Below are 23013 nucleotides of genomic sequence, written 5' to 3'. Positions count from 1 at the left end.
GGTAAACATTGGCTGTAGACGGGGAGAGGTGTGTGTGTGGGAGGGTTGATAGGTGGCCGTTGCGCGGGTGGTGGTGGAAGAAGCAAGACGGCGCGAGCCCCAGCCGGTCAGGGTCAGGGAGAGGGAGGAGGAGGAATGAGAAGGACGGCAAACCCTGCGCTGCCCGTCCCTGGTGCTACTGTCCTGGCGCTGCGCGGCGGAACAAACCATATGCTCTGCTTCGCTGGCTTCGGCCTGTGTGCCGTGGCGGGCAAGCAATTGGATGGGAGGCGTGATTTGTGGCAGAATTGTCGTCTTGAGAGAGTCGGTGTGTGGGAAAGAAATGGAGGGGGGCGAAGGTGGTGTTTCGCTAAGCAGTCCACGAGATAAGGCCTGGCCGCCTTCCCAGAGTGGAGCACACGTTCACGCAAGAAAGCCACCCCCCTGGCCCTGGCGGGCCAAACATGGGTACCTAGGTACATGTACTTGCCTGGCCGACGATCGGGCACCGACAACCAAGTACCTGGCGCTAGCCCCCCGATGACAGGCGCACTGCACCACCTTTCCCCCTCTCCCACACACAGCACAGAATATAACCTACGTAGTGTACAGACTATATGCGTCGACCACTGCTGGGTAGGGTACTTCCCTTGTCATGTGCATGTCAACCGCGCAGTTCGTCCACGTACCTTGCGGGCAGGCTGTGGAGATGACATCTTCAATCCCCCATCTCGAGCGACATGTACTCTGCAGTCTGCCATTGTAAAAAGTAAGCCAGCTCGGTCAATCGGATCGTCAATCAAACTCCCAACCAGTCTGTGCTCTCGCCGCCCAGTCAGACCAACGCATCTGCTCACCTGCTCCAGCCAGAGGCTCGTCCTGGGCAGCAACGACGGGGCCAAGTACCTGCATTGTTCTCCAGCCCCCTTTTGTCCTGGTACGGGCCACCAAGGTGTCAAGTAGAACAACCTTGGAGCGCACGGCTCAATGCCCGCTAATCATCCAAAACTACGTACCACGTGGGCATCACTGGTGGGTTCCATGGGAAACTCGTCAGCCTTATTCTCAATAATCCCGGGACGGGGGTGAGCTTGGGAATTGGAACTCCCTCCTCTCTGCCCCATCCATCTGGGCACGTATAGACTACTATGTGTGGGTAATCGCAGTGCCCACGGGGAACCGAGCCGAGGAAACTCAACACTCCACCCCAGGACCGTATCGCTTGCTCGTGGGCCACAGTCTATGTCATTACGTCGTACAATCGCCTGTATTGCCGACCGTGGGTTTCGTAAGGTTCTGCAGCATTGGCTCCCGCCTGGTTACGCAAAACCACCACAGACGGCAGCCCCGTCATCATCATGCTCGTCCTCATCCCGCTTGGCCATAAATCACGTTGCGCGACCTCTGCCTTTGACAGGCTGGAGTCGCACAGCGTTGGTTGGGTTTCGCATAACGCGAGCAAGGACTCGGACTACTCACTGCCCTCCCTGATGCTTCGAATGGCACCGGGTTGCAACTTGGCTTTGTCAGTTCAATATCCTTCTTCCCCCTCCTCGGCGCATGCCTTGCGTTCATGCCCGTTCGGGCTGGCACCCTGGCCCGACCGGTGAGGACGAGTCGGCCCTTGATCCCCAGACTTTACCAGGTACCTTGTCTGCGGTATGGAGGGGGACTAGCCCACCTTACCCATCTATTCGTCCATCCATCTGTCACTTTCCCCTTGCCGTCAGCAACTCCTTCGACCGTTCCATTCCAACGGGTCGGCGCGGTTTCTTATCATGTACACCCACAGCCGGCCGAGTCAGAAAATATCGCGCACATCATAGACACACTTAGTCTTTTTGATCTGTCACTTGTGCTTTGTCGCTTGCGTTCGTCTGTTTGCTGTTTTCCCTGCAACTCCAATGGTGAATTCATTTACAGTTATACAGACTGTGATATGCTGAGCTGAGAGGCTGATGTTGACTTTTTGCCAAGTGTGGTTGGCCCAATGAAGAGAGTCCATGCTCTGAAGAGCCCGAGACAGCACTCTCACCAATCATCCGACAACGTGCTCTCGAAAACGCCTCCTATTCCCCCAGATAGTGTCATTAGCAACTCGAGTCAATGCCACTTTCCGAAGCTTCCTCCCTTTAGTTTCACCTCCAACACCCGGATTCTGATCAAGCTGGTCAATACTCCCGCCCAGGTATTCCTGTCTGTTTCAGCCTATCAGGCACATCTTTCTTTTCGGTGAACGGTCGAGGTGTGGCCTCTGCGTCTGTCCGCGGTCACCGCCCCTTTTCTTCTCACTCCGATTACGAGAAGCACGCCCAGGCAAGGGCGTATCCTTTCCGGGGCTGTGTTCCCTCTTGCCGGCGGTCGAGTCGCTGTCAGGTCTACAGTAGTCCAAGCGAACGGTGGAAAGGTGTATCAGTCTCTTCAAGGGTAGGGCCATCGCGGGACGCGCCCCGAGTTCCATATTGCCTTTCCTTAGGGTTATGATAATGGGAACAGGAAGCCCTGCTGCTTCACAGCGTGGATCCTCCCCGTGATCTTTCAGCATCCGTGCCGTTCGCGTCACCTTTCTGTCACGGAGAGAGTTTGATATTGGCCCGTTGTTTCCTGCAGCTCTGTTTTAAAGGTACCTGCTTCTGATGGACCGTGAGCTTGGATTGCACACTTCACATGTGCATGTTCATTTCTCTTGACAACCCAATTGGCTGCCCTGTCCTTCTCGTCGCCGCCTGGAACGACATCCCGCAATCATTACACATCACAATTCACTTTGCGAGGACAGTTGTGATGTTGAGAGTAGGATAGGTTGGAAAAAGCAAAGCATCGCCACGTGGAGTCGAGACACTGTGTAATGATGAGAAAGAACAGCTTTTCCAGGCTTGCTCCCGTGTCTCGGGTCTGTTGATTTGCGTGGCTCGCATGCCCTTCCTCGGCCAGACTCGAGCGTCATCACTCGTTAGTCACATCTCCCAAAGTCCTCGTTATCTATACTCTACATGCTGAACTTGAGCTCAAGGTGCCAACAAACTGTTCTGACCACGTCAGCTGATGATGCGGCTGTCGCTCCGCAACAGAATAGGACAAAGTCTCAGACTCAGAAGCGCTTACACTGCACTGTCTCAGAGCAAGGCAGGTCTCCCGACTAACGCGAGCTCGTTGACATAAGAGCCTGTCATCGATATCACATATCGTATCAGCAGCTGTGAGGGAAAACGGCCGCCGTGGCCGAGCATGTGAAGCTGCCACCTCACTTCAAGTAGTGACACAGCACGGGGACGTAGTTGGCTAGCTGCTTTGCCGCCTCCTGCATACAATGCTACACCATCAATCCCCTGATTTGGGTTGCATGCGTGTAAAATCTAGAGCTCACTAGCTTGATGTCTTCATGTAGAGAGCAAATCGTTGATCCCTCTGTCCATTCTCTCATGCGTCCTCTCTCTCACACACCGCCATGAAGCTCCTTGTGACCTATCTTGCGTATGCGTGTCTCTGATGGGATCAGTAACTCAAAATACCAAAACCATGACATCTGTTGTGTTGGGAAGTCCCGTTTCTCTGTTCACAGTCAGCCGTTGAGAAAACCACTGCAGAAGCACACAAGTGCCACTCCGCGTCCATTGTCCTTTGCATGCCTAGCATCAGAATGGTCGAGGCTGAGAATTGGCAGCAAAGCGAAGTCGCCAGGACCAGATTCTGTGCGAGCCAACCGATGTATTCCACACAAGACACGGTTGCTACGCGCTGTAAGACGGGCGGCGAGAATATTGTTGTAGGATACATCATGAAAATGCGGGCTTCCTACGTCTGTCAAATGTTTCGAGGGGATTACCTTTCACTTGGTATGGGCTTGATGGAAAGGGGCCTGGTCAAGGGGATTTAGCTTCTTAATTTCTAGCCTTAGTCTTGTGTGTTTGGACGTGTGATTGAGTATCAGTTCCAACCAGGCTGAGGCACCCCTTCGACTGACAAGAAGTTCCTTTCTTTTCTGAATTTCTGCCGTGGGACAAGCGACGACGATGTGCTCAGAGCACAATAGGATATCTCTGAAAAAGCAACTCAGCGCGCCTACCAATGCAATTGAACCTTCAAAAAAACTCCAATAACCTCACGATGCTCTCCGAGCATCGGCCCATCCGTTCCAGTCAATAGCAAACAAGAGTGTACAGTGATGAATATGCACGCACACCACGAAGCTCGCTCCTTTTGAGATCCTCTACGCCAGTCTGTCGACCCATTGATCCTGTGACAATTCCTTCCAAGACGACCTAATCTGAAGAGTGAGTGACTCTTCAGTCGGCCCAGACGTTGGCCTCCAAAGAAAGCATTGGGTCTCCAACCTCTTGTTGCGCACTCTGGATGGAAGCAGGTTTCTTCTCCTGATTACTGTGCGCCTCGTCTGCGGGGCGGTCGTTGACACCCATGTCAATACCCCAAGTGTTGTCGAGGAAATCGTCCAGATTATCGAGGACTGCGCTGACATCGTCTACCGGCTCCACATTCTCCTGATCCTCGAAAACCTCCATCGCTACAGGGGTGAATGCCTTCTCAACGTGGCCGTATTCGCGTTCTGCCTCTGCCTTCTTCTCCACTGCGAGCTCCAATCCTTTCCGCCTGGTCTGTGAGGCTTGGATGAAAGCCTCTGCCATAGCGCCGACTTCCTGTCTTGGAGAGGTCCCTTGCTGAGACTCCGATGGCAACAGTCTCAGAGACTTCCGCGTCGGCTTCTTGCGTTTCGACATCGCCTCAAAGTGCTTGGCAAATTTCTGGTCGTGATCGGGGAGCACGCCAGCCTCCACAGAGCTCATCTCTGTAGGGGGCGGAGAAGCCACCCTCGTGGTTGGCTTAGGCAAACGTACGGTGCCAGTCTTCTGGCCTGATGGATCGAAGTAGGAGATGTCCTCTTCATCATAGATACCGTCCGTGTCATCCGTTTCAGGTTCAGTGATGAATGCCTCTTCCTTGCCGGGAAGAGGCGCAAAGTGCACTCGACGAGCTGGCTTCTGGGGCTCAGACGTCTTGAAGAGGATGCCAGATCTTGTGCTTGAGCATTTGAGGATGCTTCCGTTCGAGGACACTCGCTTCTTTATTGGCGACGGTGTCATAAAGTCCGAGAATGCTCTGATAGACATCTCGAAGTTCGGTGTCGGAAGATTTGAGACTGACGGAGTCCGCTCCCCCCAAGGGCTCTGTGCTGGTTGAGACACCGCCACTGCTTTGCCAGCAAGGAGGCTCAGGTTAGGTGTGCTTCCGGTCGGGCTGGCACAGATTGCCTGCGGAACAAACAAGTGCGTGGCAATGGCAGCTTTTTTATTCCATGGGCTTTGAACTTGCATTGCTGCCTCTTCGGGGACATTAGAATCTATGCTAAATATTATGTCATTGTTTGGAGCCTGGGGTGGCGTCTGCAAAAGGGTGCCTTCTTCTTTGGCCCATGGGCTTTGGAACTGTGGTAATTCGGTACTGATAGTCGTCTCGTCAAAGAAGCTAGCACCAACACTATAATCTGCGGCGTTTCCAGGTGCTCTTGGAATTTGCGAGTCGTTACCGGATACGTCTTCGATGTCTCGTATCTCAACATCGACCATAATTTCATCGGGCCTGCCTGGATCGCAAGTCGGACTCAACTGAGATTCTGGGGCGGTCGGCATCTGCAGAGTTGCTTGAAGCTGCTGTAGCTTCACACTAGCAGTACTCTCGTTGGGCACGTCAGACTCATCCACCGAGACCGTCGCAATCTGCTTTGACAAGGAGGGCGCATCTGCTCCTACTTCCCTACGCTCAGCTTCGAGAATCTCTGTCGTGCTTGTCTCAGTCGTAGTGATCTCGGTGTCAAGATGGAGATTCGTTGACATAACGCTGATCTCGGCGTATGCATCAATGATGGATCCCACACTAGCTTGGGAGTGGTCGGCGTCGTGAGAGACTTTCGCTGGTGTGGGCAGTTGACAATTATTGCCTGCTGAACCAGCATGAACTGGCGATGACGCGTCGTATGCGGCACCGGCAAAGTCGTGAGTCGCTGTTGATTCTTTGGGAGGGGAGCTTGGCAGATTTTGCACGTTGACAGGTATTATCTCGTCGGAGTTGACGTGGATATCTGAGCCTTGGTGGACGACATTTGCGATGACTTCTTCCCGTTTGACGGATGCTTTCGGGCTGGAAATGACAGGCATGATGTCTTGTGTGTCAACGAAAGTTGACCAATCCGGATCGGACAAGCCGTCGACGCCATATTCCACGACTGGAATGTCGTTTGCATTTTCGGTGTTCTCCTTTTCCCAGGCAGAAGTAGGTGTCGGGTCCTGCGAGTCAAGGTAAGTCGACCACTCTGAGTCCGACTGAGCACAGCCGTCCATCTGCAAAATAGCTCGAGGGTCTTCAAGCGCGTCATGCTTGTCCGTACTCCGAAGCTGAACAGAATCTGCGGACTCATCCGCAGCAACAGGCTCAACCTTGGTTGGCAATTCATTTGCATTCTTCGTTCCACCATTTGTCTTTGTCCAGTCCGTGCTGTGGGCCTGATGATCTGCTGGATCGTTACCGGATGGACATACTCCAACAGCAGCGAGGGCGGAGACTGGATCTCCGGACTCTTTTTCGGTTTCATTTGGGGGACCTTCAACGTTTTGAGAGCTATTCCTCACCAAAGCCGCTGGATCAGATCTAACGGAGGCAGCAGCCAGGCCGTCATCGACGGCAGAATGGCGTCCTTGCTCTTCTGTCGTAGCTACAGGGAGCTGTAGCGATGACGGACTCGGAATCGCCCCGTCCATGAGATCGGCTTCTGTAGATACGAACTCTGCCTTCTCTGCAGGACTTCTGGCTCTCTTGTGGAAGCAGAAGCTGTTGTCTTGTTGAGTTGAAGGTAGTGCACCCACGACTTGGGGGAAGGCCAGTGGTTTTGCCACAATAGCACCGTTTGGATCAAGTCCGTTCCCGAGTGGCTCGGACTGCATCGTGAATGATTCTTGAGGGCTTTCATCCATGCACTTAAGTGCAGCTTCCGCCATCTGTGCTGCCCTTTGAGCATCTGCGATGGACCCACCAGGACCCAAGTGTTGGCTCGCCGGTGATCGGGAGAGTTGTGGCTTTTCAACTTTGCCTCGCCCCAGGGACAAATTCTCGCGGTCACGAACTGATCGGGAATTGCTCTTGGTGGCTTTTCCTCGTCGGCTGGGCGACCGGCTCCCTGTCGGAGACGTTGAAATCATGGTAGAATAGCGCTTAACATTGGAAGTAGGCGTAGTGGCCGGCATAGACAATTCATCTTCAGAGGTATCGCCGCATTGATATCGTCGTGTCTTGCGAGGCGAAGTCTGTCCTGGCCGCAGCAAGCCGAACGACCCCATGCTCCTATTCGCCATCTGGGATGCATTGAGACCGGAAAGCCCAGTACAACCGTTCGTTGCAAGCTCATCTTCACGCAGAGAGGGAACTCTCGAAGGTTGTGTGACCACTTGAGAAGCAGAAATTTGTCGCGCCTGGTTGCCTTTGGTTCGGGCTGCACTGCGACTCGGCGAGTCATCCGGAGTGGAATTCCTGGGGTTGACAGACCTTCGCTTCTTCCCGTCACGCTTATGAAGCCAAGCTGAATCTGCAGATCTCTTTCTCGTGCGAGGTTTATCGTGATTGTCACTCTGTTGTGACTGCCAGAACGGGTCTTTCGATACAGATGTACTCTTTACCGCTTCTCTCCAAGCCTTGACACGACTGTAGTCTTGTTCGCCCATGTACGGGTTCTTCCTTGCCGATGGTGGATTTGTGATCTCGGGGCTGGGGAGGGGATATAAACTTGTCCCCTGAGTGTCCGGAAGGTTGTCATCGGGGCAAACAGTCTGTCTCGATCGGGTAGGCTGAGCCTTGGGCGGCTCAGCATGTGATTCGGCTCGGGTTGACCGCCATGGGTTATTCCATAGCTTCCTGTCGAAAGGTCCGCGGAGCGTTGCGGACAGCAAGATGGGCACATTGCCAGACAGGAAGTCAATAGCCTTCTTCTCGATATGCAGCCGTCGATGCAGAGGGCCCTCGTAGTGGTCGTCCTCCGAGCCCGAGTAAAAGTCGGTGTCGTCATGGTTGTGCACCGCCTCACAATAAAGGGGCTCATCGCTGAGCTGTTGGAAGGGTATTGGTGGCATGGTGGCGAAGGAAGACCCCAGTTGTCCGGCTGCGGCGAGGATCAATCCACGATAGCATCTGTGCGGTCTCGTGCGTGGATGGCGGAGAGAAGAGTGAGAGGCGCTGCGATGTTGAGGTGATGTTGAGTTTGGCAGACAAGAGGGGGCCGGGCCACTTCTGTCACGGCACCGAGCAGGCAGAGGCGGAAAGCTTAGGCCCCATGAGGGTCAAATGGAGACAGGCGCGGTTGCAGAGAGCAACACGCGCCTTTCTTAGTCCACTTTACGCGAAAAGTACACGCTCTGGCGCACGGACCACGCTCTGGTCATGCAAGTACTGTAGACCCCTGTCGTCCCCATAGAACACCTGCTGGAGGTACCTTTCCAGGGAGGCGTTCTTTGTCAAAGAGATACAACGCCCCGCCATCACTCTTCAAGTTGCCCTTGGGCATGAGACCCAGAAAACCTGGACATGGCCTCTCTCGTAGGATCCTCAGCTGGAAGCACGTCTGGTGATGGCAAGATTCGTTCGAGACCAAGCTTCTCACTCACAAGGAGATCCCGAGGAGCTGGTTGCCGTGACAACAGCCGTCCAGCAGCCCAATCACGTCTCCAATGGTTATGTTTTGCACCAGCAACAGCAGGTTGCAACCCAAAGTGCTCATGACGGGAAGAGAGAGAGAGAGAGACAGAGCTGGACCACCACTCTCCCCACTTTTGGCCGACAACGCGTTGTCCATCTGACAGAATTTTAGAATCGCCTGCTAATTCAAAAAGCAGACGCACCAACACTGTATTTATTCGAGAGGACAGCTTCCATTACAGTACTGTATCAATTGCCAGAGGCGCATCGCCGGTTTACCCTGTCAAGCGTCGCGACTCCACCGGTGCTGTGCCAATCCACCTGCAGGCAATTGCATGACCCGCTCGATTGCAGACTGGATCCTCAGCAGGGTATCCATCCGCAGCCCGAGGCTGGATCATCGCGTCACTGCGCTGCGCACCTCTTCAATTGCGCAAACAGCAACACATAAACCAACACATTGGCCTCGTCCCTCCGCCGCCAGCCGGCCTTGCTTCTGATCGCGACAGCCATACGACCTTCATGGATGCAAGCTAGTCTCGACGCGACAACCAGTCCATCTGCGGTATCCGGCCGACATCATGTCGTCGCATGCCTGGCTTGACTCCTTGTCGGAGGACTGGCCTTCAGAGCCGAATTCGCCGACTGACTCCAAACCCCCGACAAGAAACGGCACAACACGATCCAGCATCAGGGCCAGCGGGACTAAGATTCCGCGGCCTACCAGCAGCCCCAGCGCCAACAGAAGGTTGTCGGGGACGCCCAACGGGAACGGTAGCATCGCTCTCAACGAGCGAAGCCCTAGCGACATTAACATTCCCGCACAGCTTTCCAAGCGAACTCCCTCAAAGCTCTCCCAGGAGGTCAGGTCTCATCTTCATCGCGGCCGCACCGCAAGCCGATCTATTTCAGGCTCTCCAGCAGGATCAGTCGTTCATAATACCGTGCACCGCCAGTCGCTCAGCTCATCGCCCGAGAAGAAAAAGTTTGATACCCCAGAATGGAAACGAAGACTGATCTACGGCCAACTGGCTTATGGGGAGCAACGCGACTTGTTCACTTCCGCTGGCACCGGTCTCGAGGGCATGTTCAAGCCACCGGTCCAGGCAAAGGCCCCTCTCGAACATCTGGACGAGGACCGCAGTGATCTACAGAGGAATAACACAACATTCCCTTCCAGTCCACCAGAAATCGCGGGGAACTACTCCAACTACGACGTCTTTTCCGATCGGTACACAGAACAGGAACTGCCAGAGCACGTTGGGGCGACCCAATCCAATGGCCGCTCGGTCCGGTACAAGTTGGCCGATGAGGGAGGGTCCGACACGAGTGAATTCAGCGACATGTCTGTTCGACGAAAGGTGCCACTGGAAGGAGCACAAGCAGACAGTAGCCGGTCCGCAGCACAATTCCTAGCTCCAGCCACTGCCGGTGGCGGGTCGCGAAAGACCAGCAGTCAAAGTGCGGCTCGCCATGAGGACTTCAGCCCCATCTTTATCGCTAGGCGTGGCGGTGAAGATGGCAAGAATGATTTTTCTGCTCTGGATCTGTCACCCTCCGTTCTGTACGAGCGTCTTGAGAGGGTACAAAAGGATCGCATGCGTGCAAATGGCTCCGAACATGACCTCTCGGAAGGCAGATCCCAAGGAACAGTAGCCACGGGGGGCGTGCAACGGCTCGGCAGCTTTGTCAACCTTCGTAGGGGAGGTCAGTCGGTTGACGACTCCTTTCAGCATCGTGTGTTGACACCAGCGCTGGGGAACACTTCAGACATGCTTCCGGAAGAGTCTCTCCAAGCAAGCACCCCGAAACAGTTTCCGAGCCTGCGCGGTCAGAAATCAGACTCTCGAGGCACGTTGTCTGGGACCCCGCCCGTGCCTGCTGCGCCATATCCGAGCCCGGACAAGAAGCAACTTCGTGCCCAGGGCGGTGGTGGCAGCCCGCTGAAGCTCTTTGGACCGTATGATACTTTCACGAACCAAACTCTGCTGAGAAGAATCAGTCAGTTTGAAGATCCGAATACTTCACCTACATCAGAAAGACCCCCAAACTTGGGCAAGCGAAATTCGTCGGGAAATCCGTCAATAGACGCTACAGATGCGGATTTCAGAGCACACTCGAATTTGGATAGTCCAGAGCAGAATTCGGGCCCTCAACAAAGGCAATCTAGGTCGGTCAGCCAATTCGGGGCAGGAGAGCTCGATGGATTCGAATTTGACGAGGATTTTTCACGTCTTTCCATGGAGTCTGACGACGAGTCTGTTCTGCATCGGTCGGTCGCGTTCAATGCTACAGCGAACTCTTCGCCTTCGGGAGGTGGTAACATTTCCATTTCAAAACGGCGTCAAAAACCAGACAACATCTCTGCGCTACACTTCAGGACTCTCTCGGGAGCTGCTTCACGAGCTGCGTCGGCAGCTGTGCTCGCAGCCACCCCGAAACACCAGATCCAAGATCATGAGTACAAGAGGCCTCGAACATCACCAACCAAAGACCCGACACCGAAGCGCAGGAGAACTTTACACGAGTCTGACATCTCATTCGGCGCTTCTGGGGATGACGGTATGCTAGAATCAACTCAAACGTCCCACCAGCACATGCAAGTGGTCATTGGGAGGAAGCGTAAGGACGCTCGCGCTGGCGAAATGCAACAAACAGCTAATGCCGAAGTTTTAGCTTCTCGAAAGGTCCACCGCCTTCGAAGTCCCACTCCAAGTCAGAGGTCGTCAGTTCAAAAGGAACAACACCCGTACGACCAGTCTCAGGGATCTGGGCATGAAGGCGCGAAGCGCGCACGAAAGGCCCCTCACAAAGCTCAGCACCAACCCAGCTTTCCGGTCGGTGGTGGCAGGAAGCCTTCGATCAGAACAGAAGACTTCATCAATGAAGCACACCGCATTATGGCAGCTATCAGAGGCAAGAATGGCACACGGAGCGGTCTTGCAAGCGTTGAAGAATCGGAATCGGAAAACATTAAGCAACCCACCCGGGAGCCTGCTTTGCCAGACTCATCATTTCAGGAGTCGACTCGAGAACCATTTTCAAGACCGCCAAGCCGTGACGGGAAGCCTATTCCGAGGGCCATCAACAGGCAAGAAAACCCCGAGCTGGTAGACCATTTGAAAAAGTACGAGGAGCACAGTGATATGGGTGATATCATCGCCTCCTCTCTGCGCTCGCTCGGTGTATCTAAAGAAGACATTCAGGCGGTGCAAGCCCTGGAGTACCATTCCCACAGCTCGATGTCGGAGGCTTCTGAGAATAGTGTCTTGCGACATGATGAAATAGTTAGCGACCCACCCAACATTCGGATCTCTGAGAACCCTCACCGTTATGAGAACACTACTTCAGCAGAACAGGCTCAGCAGTTTCGAGATCGGTTTCCCTCTCACAGCTCCGGCTCCGAATCTGGTGCTTCCACAGGACAATCCATACGAACGGGATCCTCCAGAGGGTCAGATACCAGGAGAACGATCGCACCCCAGAGTGTATCCCATCTCATCCCTGATCAGGTCGGCAACATGGTTCTGGACAGACAGCGCAATGTTTGGGTCAAGAGCAACCAGGTGCATGCAACACGCACGAAGAGAAGCAATACTCTCGTCTCCGAGAACAGCGAGGATGATCCGTTTGCTGATATCCCTGACTTGACCGTGGACGCGACAAGGGAGCTGCAAAATCTGAGAGATAAGCAGAGTCGGCAGAATCAATCAGGCATGCATTTCTTCGGTCCTGATAAGTTCATGGGAAGTCCACCCCAGTCAGTCCGTGGACAGTCCCTCAAATCCATTCTCGTAAAGGATTTTGCCGCCAAAACAAGCAAGAATGGGTCGATGAGATCTACGAGTAAACTGATGAGGAAGTTTGCCGAAGCTGACAACGAGGATGTCGAGCACGAGATCACAATACACGAAGATCGCCTGGAAGACTCGTCGCCTCGCCGACGAATGACCATCAGCTTCTCGTCTCCCATAGCTTCTATTATACAAGATGTGGTTGGCGGGAGCGGCCAAGAAGAAAGCAACACCAGTATGTTCGAGCAGTCTGTCACGGACATGCTCCAGTCATCCGGGAGGCACGGTCGCCGCACAGTCTCCATTCAGTCATTGAATGGCCACAGCGGGCCGCGACCACGAAGCTCCTCCAGTGCGCCATCACGCCATATGTCGGTCAAAGGCGCATCATTTGTACCTCGTCCAGTATCAGTGATTGAGGAGGAGAGTGACGAGAAGAGCTTTGTGGATAGGACAGAAGTTACCAAGGCCGGCGACCAGAGTCTCACGGAAGAGAAACCATCTCAGCGTCGCCAAGCAAGTCTGAGCATCATGTTTAAAACACCTGGTCGCCCCAAATCAAGTCTCCGACCAGACAATGCAGAAACGCTCAGCCGCCACATCGGCAATTTGTCGCTGAGTCCTATATCTGACTTCACTGCACACCAGGATCGCTCATTAGCCTTCGAAGTAAGCTACCTACTCGACGATCAGAATCTTGTGACGGGCGACGGTTCACGACAGCGTATGTCGCAGACGGTTCGCCACCTAGTCAGCAAGCTTGCGGAAGTAGAACCGTTCGAGCCATATTGGGAGGATTTGAAGGAAATGGCACTCCGTGAAAAACAACTGGACAGTCTGCATATGCTGGACCGGTTTTGCGGAAGCCTTGTCAAAATCGATGTCTCGCGCAACACGATAAGGGCCCTGGACGGCATCCCGTCGTCTATTCGCGAGTTGACCATAACCCACAACATGCTTAGTGAGCTAACTGCTTGGGATCGCTTGGGAAACTTGCAGTACGTGAATGTCTCGAACAACGACATCAAGAGTCTCTCAGCTTTCAATGGTCTGGTTCATCTGCGCGGCTTAGTTGCAGACAATTGTGGACTAGCCAACTTGGACGGCATCAAGTTCCACGACTCGCTCTTGACCTTGAGGGCCAGGGACAACTGCATTGAGAAACTCAGCTTTGAGGGTACTAATCTGCAGAGGATGACCAGTCTTGATCTGGAGGGCAACAAGATACGGGAAATTGAGAGTCTACATGAACTTTCTTCCTTGACGTATCTCAATCTGAAAGGGAATGAGCTGGTCAAGTTCAGCTCTGTTGAGCCACTCGCGCTGAAGCACCTGATCATCAGCGACAACAAACTGAGGAAACTCGATGTGACTTCGATGGCTCGACTTCACCTGTTGTATGCCGATCGCAACAAGCTCACGACAGTCGATGGTCTGCCTCGAGTTCCTCATCTGGACAGTCTATCGCTTAGGGAGCAGGGCGGATCAAAGCCTTTCGACTTGTCCTTTTTGAAGACCGCATATGAGGTTCGGAAATTGTTCCTTTCGGGAAATCATCTTGGGTTTTTCGATCCACCACGCGACTTTCTGAACCTGCAGCTCTTGGACCTAGCGAACTGCGGCCTGCAGCGTCTGCCTGACAACCTGGGACAATTGATGCCCAACTTGCGTGTGGCCAACCTCAGCTTCAACGGTCTGTCAGACGTCAGCGGCCTCACGAGTATTCCGCGACTCAAACGCCTGTTGCTTGCAGGCAATCGGTTGGCCGACACGAAATCGCTGCTCAGTGTCCTAAGCGAATTCCCATGGCTGACCGAGGTCGACCTGCGTGACAATGCTATCACACAAGGCTTTTACCCTCCCATACACATGGTCCTTCGAGATGGCGAACTACAAACTACCGACATTTTCAAGCTCCCCGACGCGGACCTTGAACGTGACGCCAGGTACTGTGGCCGCCTAGACATGGACACCCGAATACAACGGCGGATATACGAGCGCAAATGTGTGCGATACTGTAAGCAATTGCAGAAGCTGGACGGCCTGCCAGCGAATAGGAAGGTACGGCATATAAGAGATGTGGTATGGAAGAACATGGTCCTGCGAGGCATGCTGCTCAGGCCGGACGGGATGCCGTTCGACTTGTCTCAGTACGAACTGGAGAAGGAAGAGGATCCTACTTCATATGTCAGTGATGAAGATGGGGATGAGGAGAAGAGAAAGAGCAAGAGCGTCGATGAGAGTGCGCGCTGGGGCATCGAGGATAGCTTTGCGGGTTGACGCGCCTAGCATGAGTGCTACTACCTCTCATCACCGCGGGCGGCTTCATATCACGGAGAACGGGCGTTTGGTATTGCAAGAGAGCATGTCATTTCGATTTTTGGTGGAGGCAGCAGGCTACTCTGTGTGTTTGTTGGGCGATAGGACGCCCCTCAGGTTTGCAAGCATAAGGACATGTATATTTACGGGTAATTCCACGGGCGTCGGTGCTTGGGTAACCGCGACGGGAAGTCATCATGATGATAATGAGTATAATGGGCTCCAGACCCGATTTTCTGTTCATGCATGCTTGAAGCCGCCCATCTCTTTGGGCATAATAGGTACATTATGCTTGTCACTACTGCATTACGTTCACAGGCTTATGGATCGCACCGTCCAAGAGATACTACCGGACAACCTACAGAGACCCTCGTTTCTCTGCCAGACCTAGACAGCTGATATGCTCGAGTAGTGCATATACCCGACGTCCAGTCTGGGGTTGTTTTCTGTCGAGTGCATAGGGGAACCATCAGAGTGCCCAGATAGAGCAACACGCCAGGCCTCAAACACAGGCAAGGCAAATCAAATTCTCACAGTGTCCAGTTACGACGTCCCCCTTCGGCCCGTTCGGCAGTCTACGATCTCGAGACCAGTCACCGCGTCACCTCGAAGACATCACATCACAGCAACTACGACAAACCCGCACCTTTCCCCTTTGGTTAAAAACGTGGGAAGCATTCTGTCGTCATTAAAGCGCCCCCAGGAGGCGACTGATCAACAATCAAAACCCGTGGACTCGGCCGATTGCTAGACCCCGGGAGGCGAGATTGGAGGAAAGGAGGGGGCAGGAGGCAGCGTGTCTTAGAAATAGGGAAAGGAGGGGGTATGGGCGAAGGCAAGATCTTGGAGACTTTGCTGCACCATTACGATGTGCAGCAGCTGGGGGAGGGTTGCGATAGGGGTCGCGCAACGTCACGATGGCGGCCATGTAGAGTCTAGAGTTGAGCCTTGCTCGCCGGTCCAAGCCACACTTTGGGTGGAGTAAACTGCTGCTACTGCTGCACTTGACTTTCCCCCTTCCCCAGGTTCGACAAGGGCAGTGATGGTGTAGGGACGCGACGAGCCGCCCAGCAGCAGTGCGGGAACCCAGGCAGGCGATGGTCCCAAGCCCCGCGTATACGGGGGGCGTGCTAGCTGGGGGAGCCTGGGGCCACAATCACGAGCAGGCCGCGTCAGGCGCAGCTCCTTGCTGAGGTGATGTGATGGTGGGCTAGATGTCTTGTTTTGCTCCGGTCGAAGCGAGAGGCAGATAGAGAGGGGGTGGGTTGCAGAGGCGAGAGAGATAGATGGGTAGGTTCAAGTCACGACAGGGTGGTCGGCCTGCGAACACCTTTCTTGCATATGCATGTCGGGCCTACTTGTTGATCTCGGACCCTGCATGACCATAGATCAGGGAGTGGACTGTGGTCGAAGCAGAGGACAGGAAATTGAGATCCAGAGGCAGGAGAGGGTGTGGCTGGTCATTGCCTCCCTCCCTCCATGCGCCCCCCGGGCCATTACGGAGTCGTTGGTCGTAAAGTAGAGCTCGAGTGTGGTGGCCGGGGATCTTGTGTGTGGAGTAACAGGCAGTGCGGAGGGCACATGTGCGTCTGATGAAGCATCGCTTTCGTAAATTTTACGACACTTAACCGGATACTAAGCAGGGCCAGGCGTGACCAGGCATGTGGTCGATGGTCGACGCGAAGGAGGGATTTAGTTTTCCTCGCCGGTTGCCACTTTGCGCCTTTGTAAGCCCTTGGGAGGCTCAATAAGCCCCAACGAAGATCGGGCCAAACTCTACCCTGAATGCAAGCAATATGTGCCTCCCGATCATACGTGTAGTGAAGGATAGGTCGGAACACCGGGGTTGTCGTCCGCTGCAAGTAAGAGCTACGAGGGAGATCCTGGTGGCCCAGACTGATTTAACTCTGGTCGGTCTCGCTCGCATTCCCGGCGTCATTTCGCACGTTGGATGCTCCCCTTGGGAACATAAGACATAGACTACCACATTACATCCCGACTTGCGTAGTATACAGAGCTGGGCGGCTGTCGCGGCCCACAGTCGATAAGTACACTGCGACTGTGAAGGAAGACACTAAATACGAACCGTCTGCTATGGCGTTGATGCTGCCTTTAGCACGGAGATGCAGACGTGAGCTCCTATCGCCCAGGTAGACCAAGTAACACGGAGATATCCACGGCAGTCACTTCTGGGGATGTCGGTGACACACGGGCAAATGCTGAAGAGCTGGCATACGTTTCAGAAACAGACATGTGTGCCGTTGCTGTATGTCGGCGCTCAGGGATGATGCGCAGCAACTCCTCGATTTTCTCGCATTGACCAGGCGCCGACGAAGTGCGTCTTGAGTCCGCATCTCACCCGTGTACTTCTCAGCACTTCAGCCTGCCGCCGTCACTCGCAAATGACAATGCTTTCTCATCATCATGATGATTGGCCCACCCCGGGAGGCCACTGTTGGACCTCCATGACCAATCTCGATTGCCTCCTCGACCAGAGCCATGCGAGCCCTTGAGCCCGCCGGCCACCTTGTTCATCTCATCATGGCCGGCCTTGCCATCACGGTCGTGCATGCATGTGGAGATGGGTCCAGGGCTCGTGATGGAGGGAGGGCGGAGGGACTGATTTGACGCCCGCATCGGGTCCCCTAGTGGGTCGTATGCAGGTTGTTCTGCTTCGGGAATGGGCCGGCCGGCCTCTTTCTTGACGAGAGTTGGGGATGGGTAAACCTGCCTCCTGATGAGAGTCGGGGTTTGGATGTGGTTGCAGTCGCAGTCATCAGCGCCCAGGTGCCTGGGCCCTTGGGAAAGAAGCAAGTTGCCAGCGTCAAATCGGTGATATTCCCGTCGCAGCTCTGCTAGTCTAGTCCTTCGCCGTAATGCTGTGGGTTCAACAAATTCCGGGGCCCCAGACTCCACGTACACTAAGCATGTAATGTTACAAAGTATCTAGTTTATACAGCAAATGGGGTACCGAGGTACTCAGTCTCACTCCAAACCTCCTAGTCAGAATCCAAGTGCTTGTAGATCCCCATCGCGATCTCCGCCATATTCCAACGACATGCCATGCGTCAGCCTGGATCTATGCTATCACCAACGGCACTCATTCGTGTTTTGACGGTTTGTGGCGGCCCAAGCGAATGTGGATGGAAATTATGGTGGTGGTGACACAGGGCTACAAGAGACCGACCTCTGATATCGGGACACCACGACCACCAAGCTACAGGCGGCCCCTCCACACTCTCACAGCTGGTACATGCCGAAGCTATTACGGGAGAGCTTTCGCGCTTCCGTATGATATGTGACTTGTCAGACCCGCCTCAGACCTCCCTGGGCCTCTCTCTATGGCCTCTGAGACAGCCCGTAGCACATGCCAGGCTGAGGCCCGGATCCAAGATGGCAGGGAATAGTTGGGTGGGTGGCTGCATTATCTTGGCGTATCTCACTTTGTGACGAGTAGCAAGACACACACGGGTGAGTGCTCAAGTGTGCTGCAAGCCTATCATCGACGCGGATTGCTATGTTGGGTATTGGGTATGCCATCTCAACAGCCAGATAATCCTGCGCCAGCGCCGGCGGAGCTGACGACCTGGGGAGGAAAAGTGAGCTGTCGAGTTGCTAGTCTTCCAACCAGCACAAAGTCTGATCATTCGGCTGCTGGCAAGGCCCGTCCAATGCTAAAAGTGCCACAGGCGAATCATAACAAGATAATGTTGTTTTGGGGGGCAACTAAACGCGAGGCGGCGTACAGAGTCAGTCACTGTGAGTGTGGCAAGCTCAAGAGCTACCGAGTGAGGGAAGTTGGGACAGCCCCGTATTGCAGCAGAAGCAGCAGGATGAAGGAGCCAGTTTCTTGCGTGCATAGGAACGGGAGGTCGGTCCTTTGGCAAATAAAATTACAACAGCCCGAGTCGGAACGACATGCAAGTGATGAGTCGATCTGGGCTTGATGCGTAGAGAGTATTGGAGACATAATCCGGGGTGGTGATCCACTGGGACTGGACGGGAGTGACAGGCTGTGTATGTCCGTACACGTACTTTGAATATAAAGGGACTCGGCCCGGCCTGGCAAAGAGGGAGGGTCGCACAATAGCAGTCACGATAGCTTCACCTACAGGCAAACATGGGATAACAAGCGCGAACACCTTTTGGTGCAACCTTTTGGGGATGGGCAAGACGGTGTCTCCTCGGGTAGGACCACCAATGCGCTGGGCCGTCGTGGCTCATGCGCGCACCTTTATTTGCCTGCATGGCAGCCGATTGGACCCAAAGGCATGCTCGCATCACGTGGACGACCATAGGTAACTCGGAGCACGTCCAGAAGCAGCAGAGCAGGGGCGTGACAAGGGCGGGGCGGTGCGCTGGAGCGGTGCAAGCAGAGGTCACAAAGAACTTCACGGCGCTGCCGACCCGGTCGTGCTGGTCAGGGCATGATGCAAGTGAAGCCAGAAGCATGCATCGTGAGTCTTTGTGGAACCAGAAAAGGAAAAAGGCCGGCCTGGCCAGCTCGCCAAGGTGTCAGTCACCGCCCGGCCCCTCCCCTTATGCCGCACGCCCCATGCATTTCACCCCAGGCTTGGGGGCGAACCTCACGATGCCCTCTCGTCTTGCCACGATGCGCCGCCGTCTGGCAATCCGCTAGCTCGTCGCGCCAGCCCTTTCTGGCGGCCTGAGGTCCGCACGGATGCCTGGTCTTGTGTGGACCAGCACTCAGGCCCTGGCCACTGGCCAGGCCGACCCCGATACCTGTGCGCTATGCGTTGCAGGCGCTTTGGGTTCGGGACGGGATCCCGAACGATGATGGCTCAATCCTCCGAATGAAGGGCCACGATGCGAACGGCCATGGCGCTCGGGCGTCTTGACATGAGGCTGAGATTCGGGATGGCAGACCCACGGTCGCCCATCCATAGTCGTGGAGGAAAAAGCCAATGGAGGCTTAGTGAATTGTGCACAGCACAATGAGCATATGTCGTAGCACATAGCATAGTGTTGTTCGTAGCCAGAGAGCGGAGCATCTCTTCCTCAAACCCTCAAAACGAGGGGCCAGGAGGGCCCAAGCACGGCTAGCCTGCTGCCGATGGATATCACCTCTGCTAATGCTCAAGCATACTCGAGGAGGGCTGCGCACCCCCCCGAACGGGACCAGGAGATGGTAACGTCACTAGCGTCCGCCTAATAACGTGCCCCCCAGCAGTCTGGAGTCGGTTTCTTCATTTGTCGCCAAAGTCAATTAGGGTGCCGAGAAGCCCTCTGTTTCTTCTCTGGACGACGATGTATGACAGCATGGCCTGCCTTGCATCGAGAAAAGCACGGACCTGTCAGCGTGAGCACAACTCACGTTTTGCAGCAGCTGGGCAACGGAGGGATTTGGGGGGTCGTGAATCGTGGACGTCGACAAAGACAACTTAAGACAAGGCAAGACCAGACAAGAAGTTCAGGGAACAAGTTGCGCCCCACCTTCACAAGCGTCTCATGCCCGTTCTGGGACAACGTTGGACATTCCCACCGGGGGTCCACATTCAATGGACCCTCAAGAGCGGCTCCATTCTGTTCCATCCGTCCATCCAGAACGAAGTTGGTGAAATGAAGGGCACAAGGGCCACCTGGTGGTCTCACGCCCTCCGTCATCATGTAACGATTTCTGGGTGCAACATGTCAATCTCGAGTATGTTCGGGCAAATATGGGGCGCCGACATACGCGGTAACCATTCACGGGCAGTACCAGGGACTAACTGCAGTTAGCCACCGGGGGCAACAAAGATTAGATCGTGTTTTGGCCGTAGTGATCGCTCCCAGATCATCCCGTCTCCCGTTGTCGTCTTGAAACCCCGGAACAGGCGCTTGGACAACCACACCTCCCAAGTGGCCCCCAAGCTTTCCGGCTCATTCTGCCTCTGATTAGATCTTGATCAGTGTCAACAAACGCAGTAAAGATCGGTGGTTTCTGGCCTGATGAGTATGCACAGCGAAACCCAAAGATATCCACCACCACCAGTCGGGCAATTCCCCTGGTACTCGACCGCAGGGTCGATGCTGTTGCCGCCTGAAGGCTGAGGTAAAAACAGGTCTCGGAGGGAGACGTTCCCAGCCGACACGGTTATGAAGATCGGGGCGGGATCGCGGCCTCACCATCAGCGTGGAGACGGGCCTGACTCGCTGTCACATCATGGCCTGCATGTGAAGTACATTACATAGTACCACTGGGGTAGAAACTCGCCGACAGACAGACGGACCATTCAAACCATCAGGCCTTTTGAAGCGCCCGGTCCTGCAGTGGTCGTGCCAGGCTCGCATCCGTTGGTCGCGTGGAATGATTTCGATCAATACGTTTGGGATCAGTCAGCAGCCGAGCCTGGGTGAACGAGTACGAACCCTTGCTGTCTCGTAGATTTTTCCTGTTGGCGAGCAGAGAGCCGAGAGAAATGTCTCGTTCTGTTCACCTGCATCTGGGCCAAACGATGGCGGAAACTTAGTGGGAGTGGCAATCGGGCAGTGATGAGCACCTCCAGGTACGTACCTGTCGCTAGCTAGCTGCACTGGACAATGTAAGTATGTACGTAGACTATGTATGTACGTACCCAGGTGGTGACTGGAGTGATCGCTCAGCTTAAGCCCACTTCACATGCGTCGACGAAGAGTTACGGTCAACCCATGTTCCTATTGTCGGCCAATCAGCGTGGCCAGGATGGGACCACCCTTATCGCACGCCAAGCCTACTGGGCCCTGGATCCTGGACCCTGCTGCATCTGGGAGGGCAATTTAACTCCCGTTGCCCTTGCCCTCTGGGAAAGCCTGTGTCTGTGTGGGAGCAAAGCAGCAAGCAGCAAGCAGCAAGGAGCCAGCAGCCAGCAGCCAGCAGCCAGCAGCAAGGAGCAGGGGAGGCTCGACCTCAATTGTTGGGCAAACTCAATCAGTGCAGTATCTGATGAGGCTTCCGTCCTATCAAGCCCTCGCCGACGCGGGTTTGGGTTTGGGTTTATTTGACGCACGCTTTTTCTGCAGCCCAATCCGAACACAGACCGAGCTCGGCCCAGCCGCTTGAGGTTCTTGTTGTGAGGACGAGTCCTATAAGTCCTGTACCGTTACGGTGAGGTACCTCGTCAGGCTCACGAGCCTTGCTTGGAAATGGCTCGGCGGGCCGACGACGTGACGGTTGAGGAATTGGCCACTGGCGCTGATGCGCGCAGGGGATCTAACAAAGTGATGGGAAACATGATACCGGTCTACCTCCTGTACGTGGACGGACTGCTCCATGACTTGCCCAACTCATGGACTGACCATCTCATTGTTGGCATTTGCGCCCGGCCGATTCTCTGCCAGCAGTAGCCGTCAGTGTCCCCGACGGCAGCCACGCACTAACTCGATCCCTCACGCTTCTATGTGGCGGCCTGTTAGGCAGTGGAGAAACGGGAGTCGGAGGAGCGAGGGGCGCTATTGTAGAGCTAATCGTGTCTAAGTCGTCTTCAACGGGCGTGGTCGAGGTTCACTCTCGTCCGTTGGCGGCACCGCATCGTTCCGCCCGGTTCGGGTTCAGGTTGAGGTTCAGCTCGCCAGCCTTCAATCCAGGCAAGGGCAGGGTGCAGTTGAAAGCCAGCTGAGAAAGCAATGTGTGGTGGTAAGAGGCGGATTCCAGTCTATCTAGGGCTGGATGGTTTTATCTGGTAGACTACGTAGTTGGCTGGGTGTGCACACAATCACCGCACCATCCGCCCACCATCGACTGAAGTGAACGAAGGTGAGGGCATGGGCAGCCTGGAATCATGGCACATTGATGCAGCTCGCGCTCTCTCGCTCTTTCACATTCTTATTGTTTATTAATTTATTTCTTTTTTTCTCTTCGCTCGTCAACGACTGTACCAGGTACAGTACAAAGATAGAGGGAATTGGAAAACTCATGCCTTAGCCCGGGTCCGCGCACATGCAGCGCAGCTGCGGCCATTATTAGCTCTGCACCTTTTTTTTTTTCCTTTCTGCTCACTTCGTCAATGGATGCCCGGCTTGGCCCCTCTTGTACCTCCGTATCCCCCTTGCAGCCCACCCGGTCCGCAGCCCAGCGTCCCAAAAACTGACGACCTTTCCCACCCACCCCAATCCACTCACACACCCACCCTGTCCTGTCCTGGTCTGTCCAGTCCACTCCTGCCCTGTCCTGCAGCCCCCCCTCCCTCTCTCCCCCAAAAGCCCAAAGCCAGAGTACAACTGCACACACACGCTCACCTTCATTCGAAAC

At 54.7% G+C, this 23013-nt stretch overlaps 3 protein-coding genes across 3 annotated transcripts; 1 reads left to right on the top strand and 2 right to left on the bottom strand.

The window, feature by feature from the left end:
- Nucleotides 1–4265: 4265 nt before the first annotated feature.
- J7T55_006419 (protamine P1) lies at nucleotides 4266–8111 on the bottom strand (the record flags this gene model as incomplete). Its single annotated transcript, XM_053144093.1, has 1 exon — nucleotides 4266–8111. One exon carries the CDS (start codon nucleotides 8109–8111, stop codon nucleotides 4266–4268), a length of 3846 nt encoding a protein of 1281 aa, XP_053001184.1.
- A 1143-nt stretch (nucleotides 8112–9254) lies between these two features.
- Nucleotides 9255–14747, top strand: J7T55_006418 (uncharacterized protein; the record flags this gene model as incomplete). The annotated part of the gene is made up of 1 exon (XM_053144083.1): nucleotides 9255–14747. The coding sequence occupies one exon, from the start codon at nucleotides 9255–9257 to the stop codon at nucleotides 14745–14747; it is 5493 nt and encodes a 1830-aa protein (XP_053001183.1).
- Nucleotides 14748–17156: 2409 nt separating this feature from the next.
- J7T55_006417 (uncharacterized protein) lies at nucleotides 17157–17600 on the bottom strand (the record flags this gene model as incomplete). Its single annotated transcript, XM_053144072.1, has 1 exon — nucleotides 17157–17600. One exon carries the CDS (start codon nucleotides 17598–17600, stop codon nucleotides 17157–17159), a length of 444 nt encoding a protein of 147 aa, XP_053001182.1.
- Between the last annotated feature and the right edge of the window lie 5413 nt (nucleotides 17601–23013).

The sequence above is a fragment of the Diaporthe amygdali genome (genome assembly GCF_026229845.1).
Source record: "Diaporthe amygdali strain CAA958 chromosome Unknown NODE_1_length_4327563_cov_65_473760, whole genome shotgun sequence".
Taxonomy (NCBI): Eukaryota; Fungi; Ascomycota; class Sordariomycetes; order Diaporthales; family Diaporthaceae; genus Diaporthe; species Diaporthe amygdali.
This window is presented reverse-complemented; position numbering and strand designations above follow the sequence as displayed.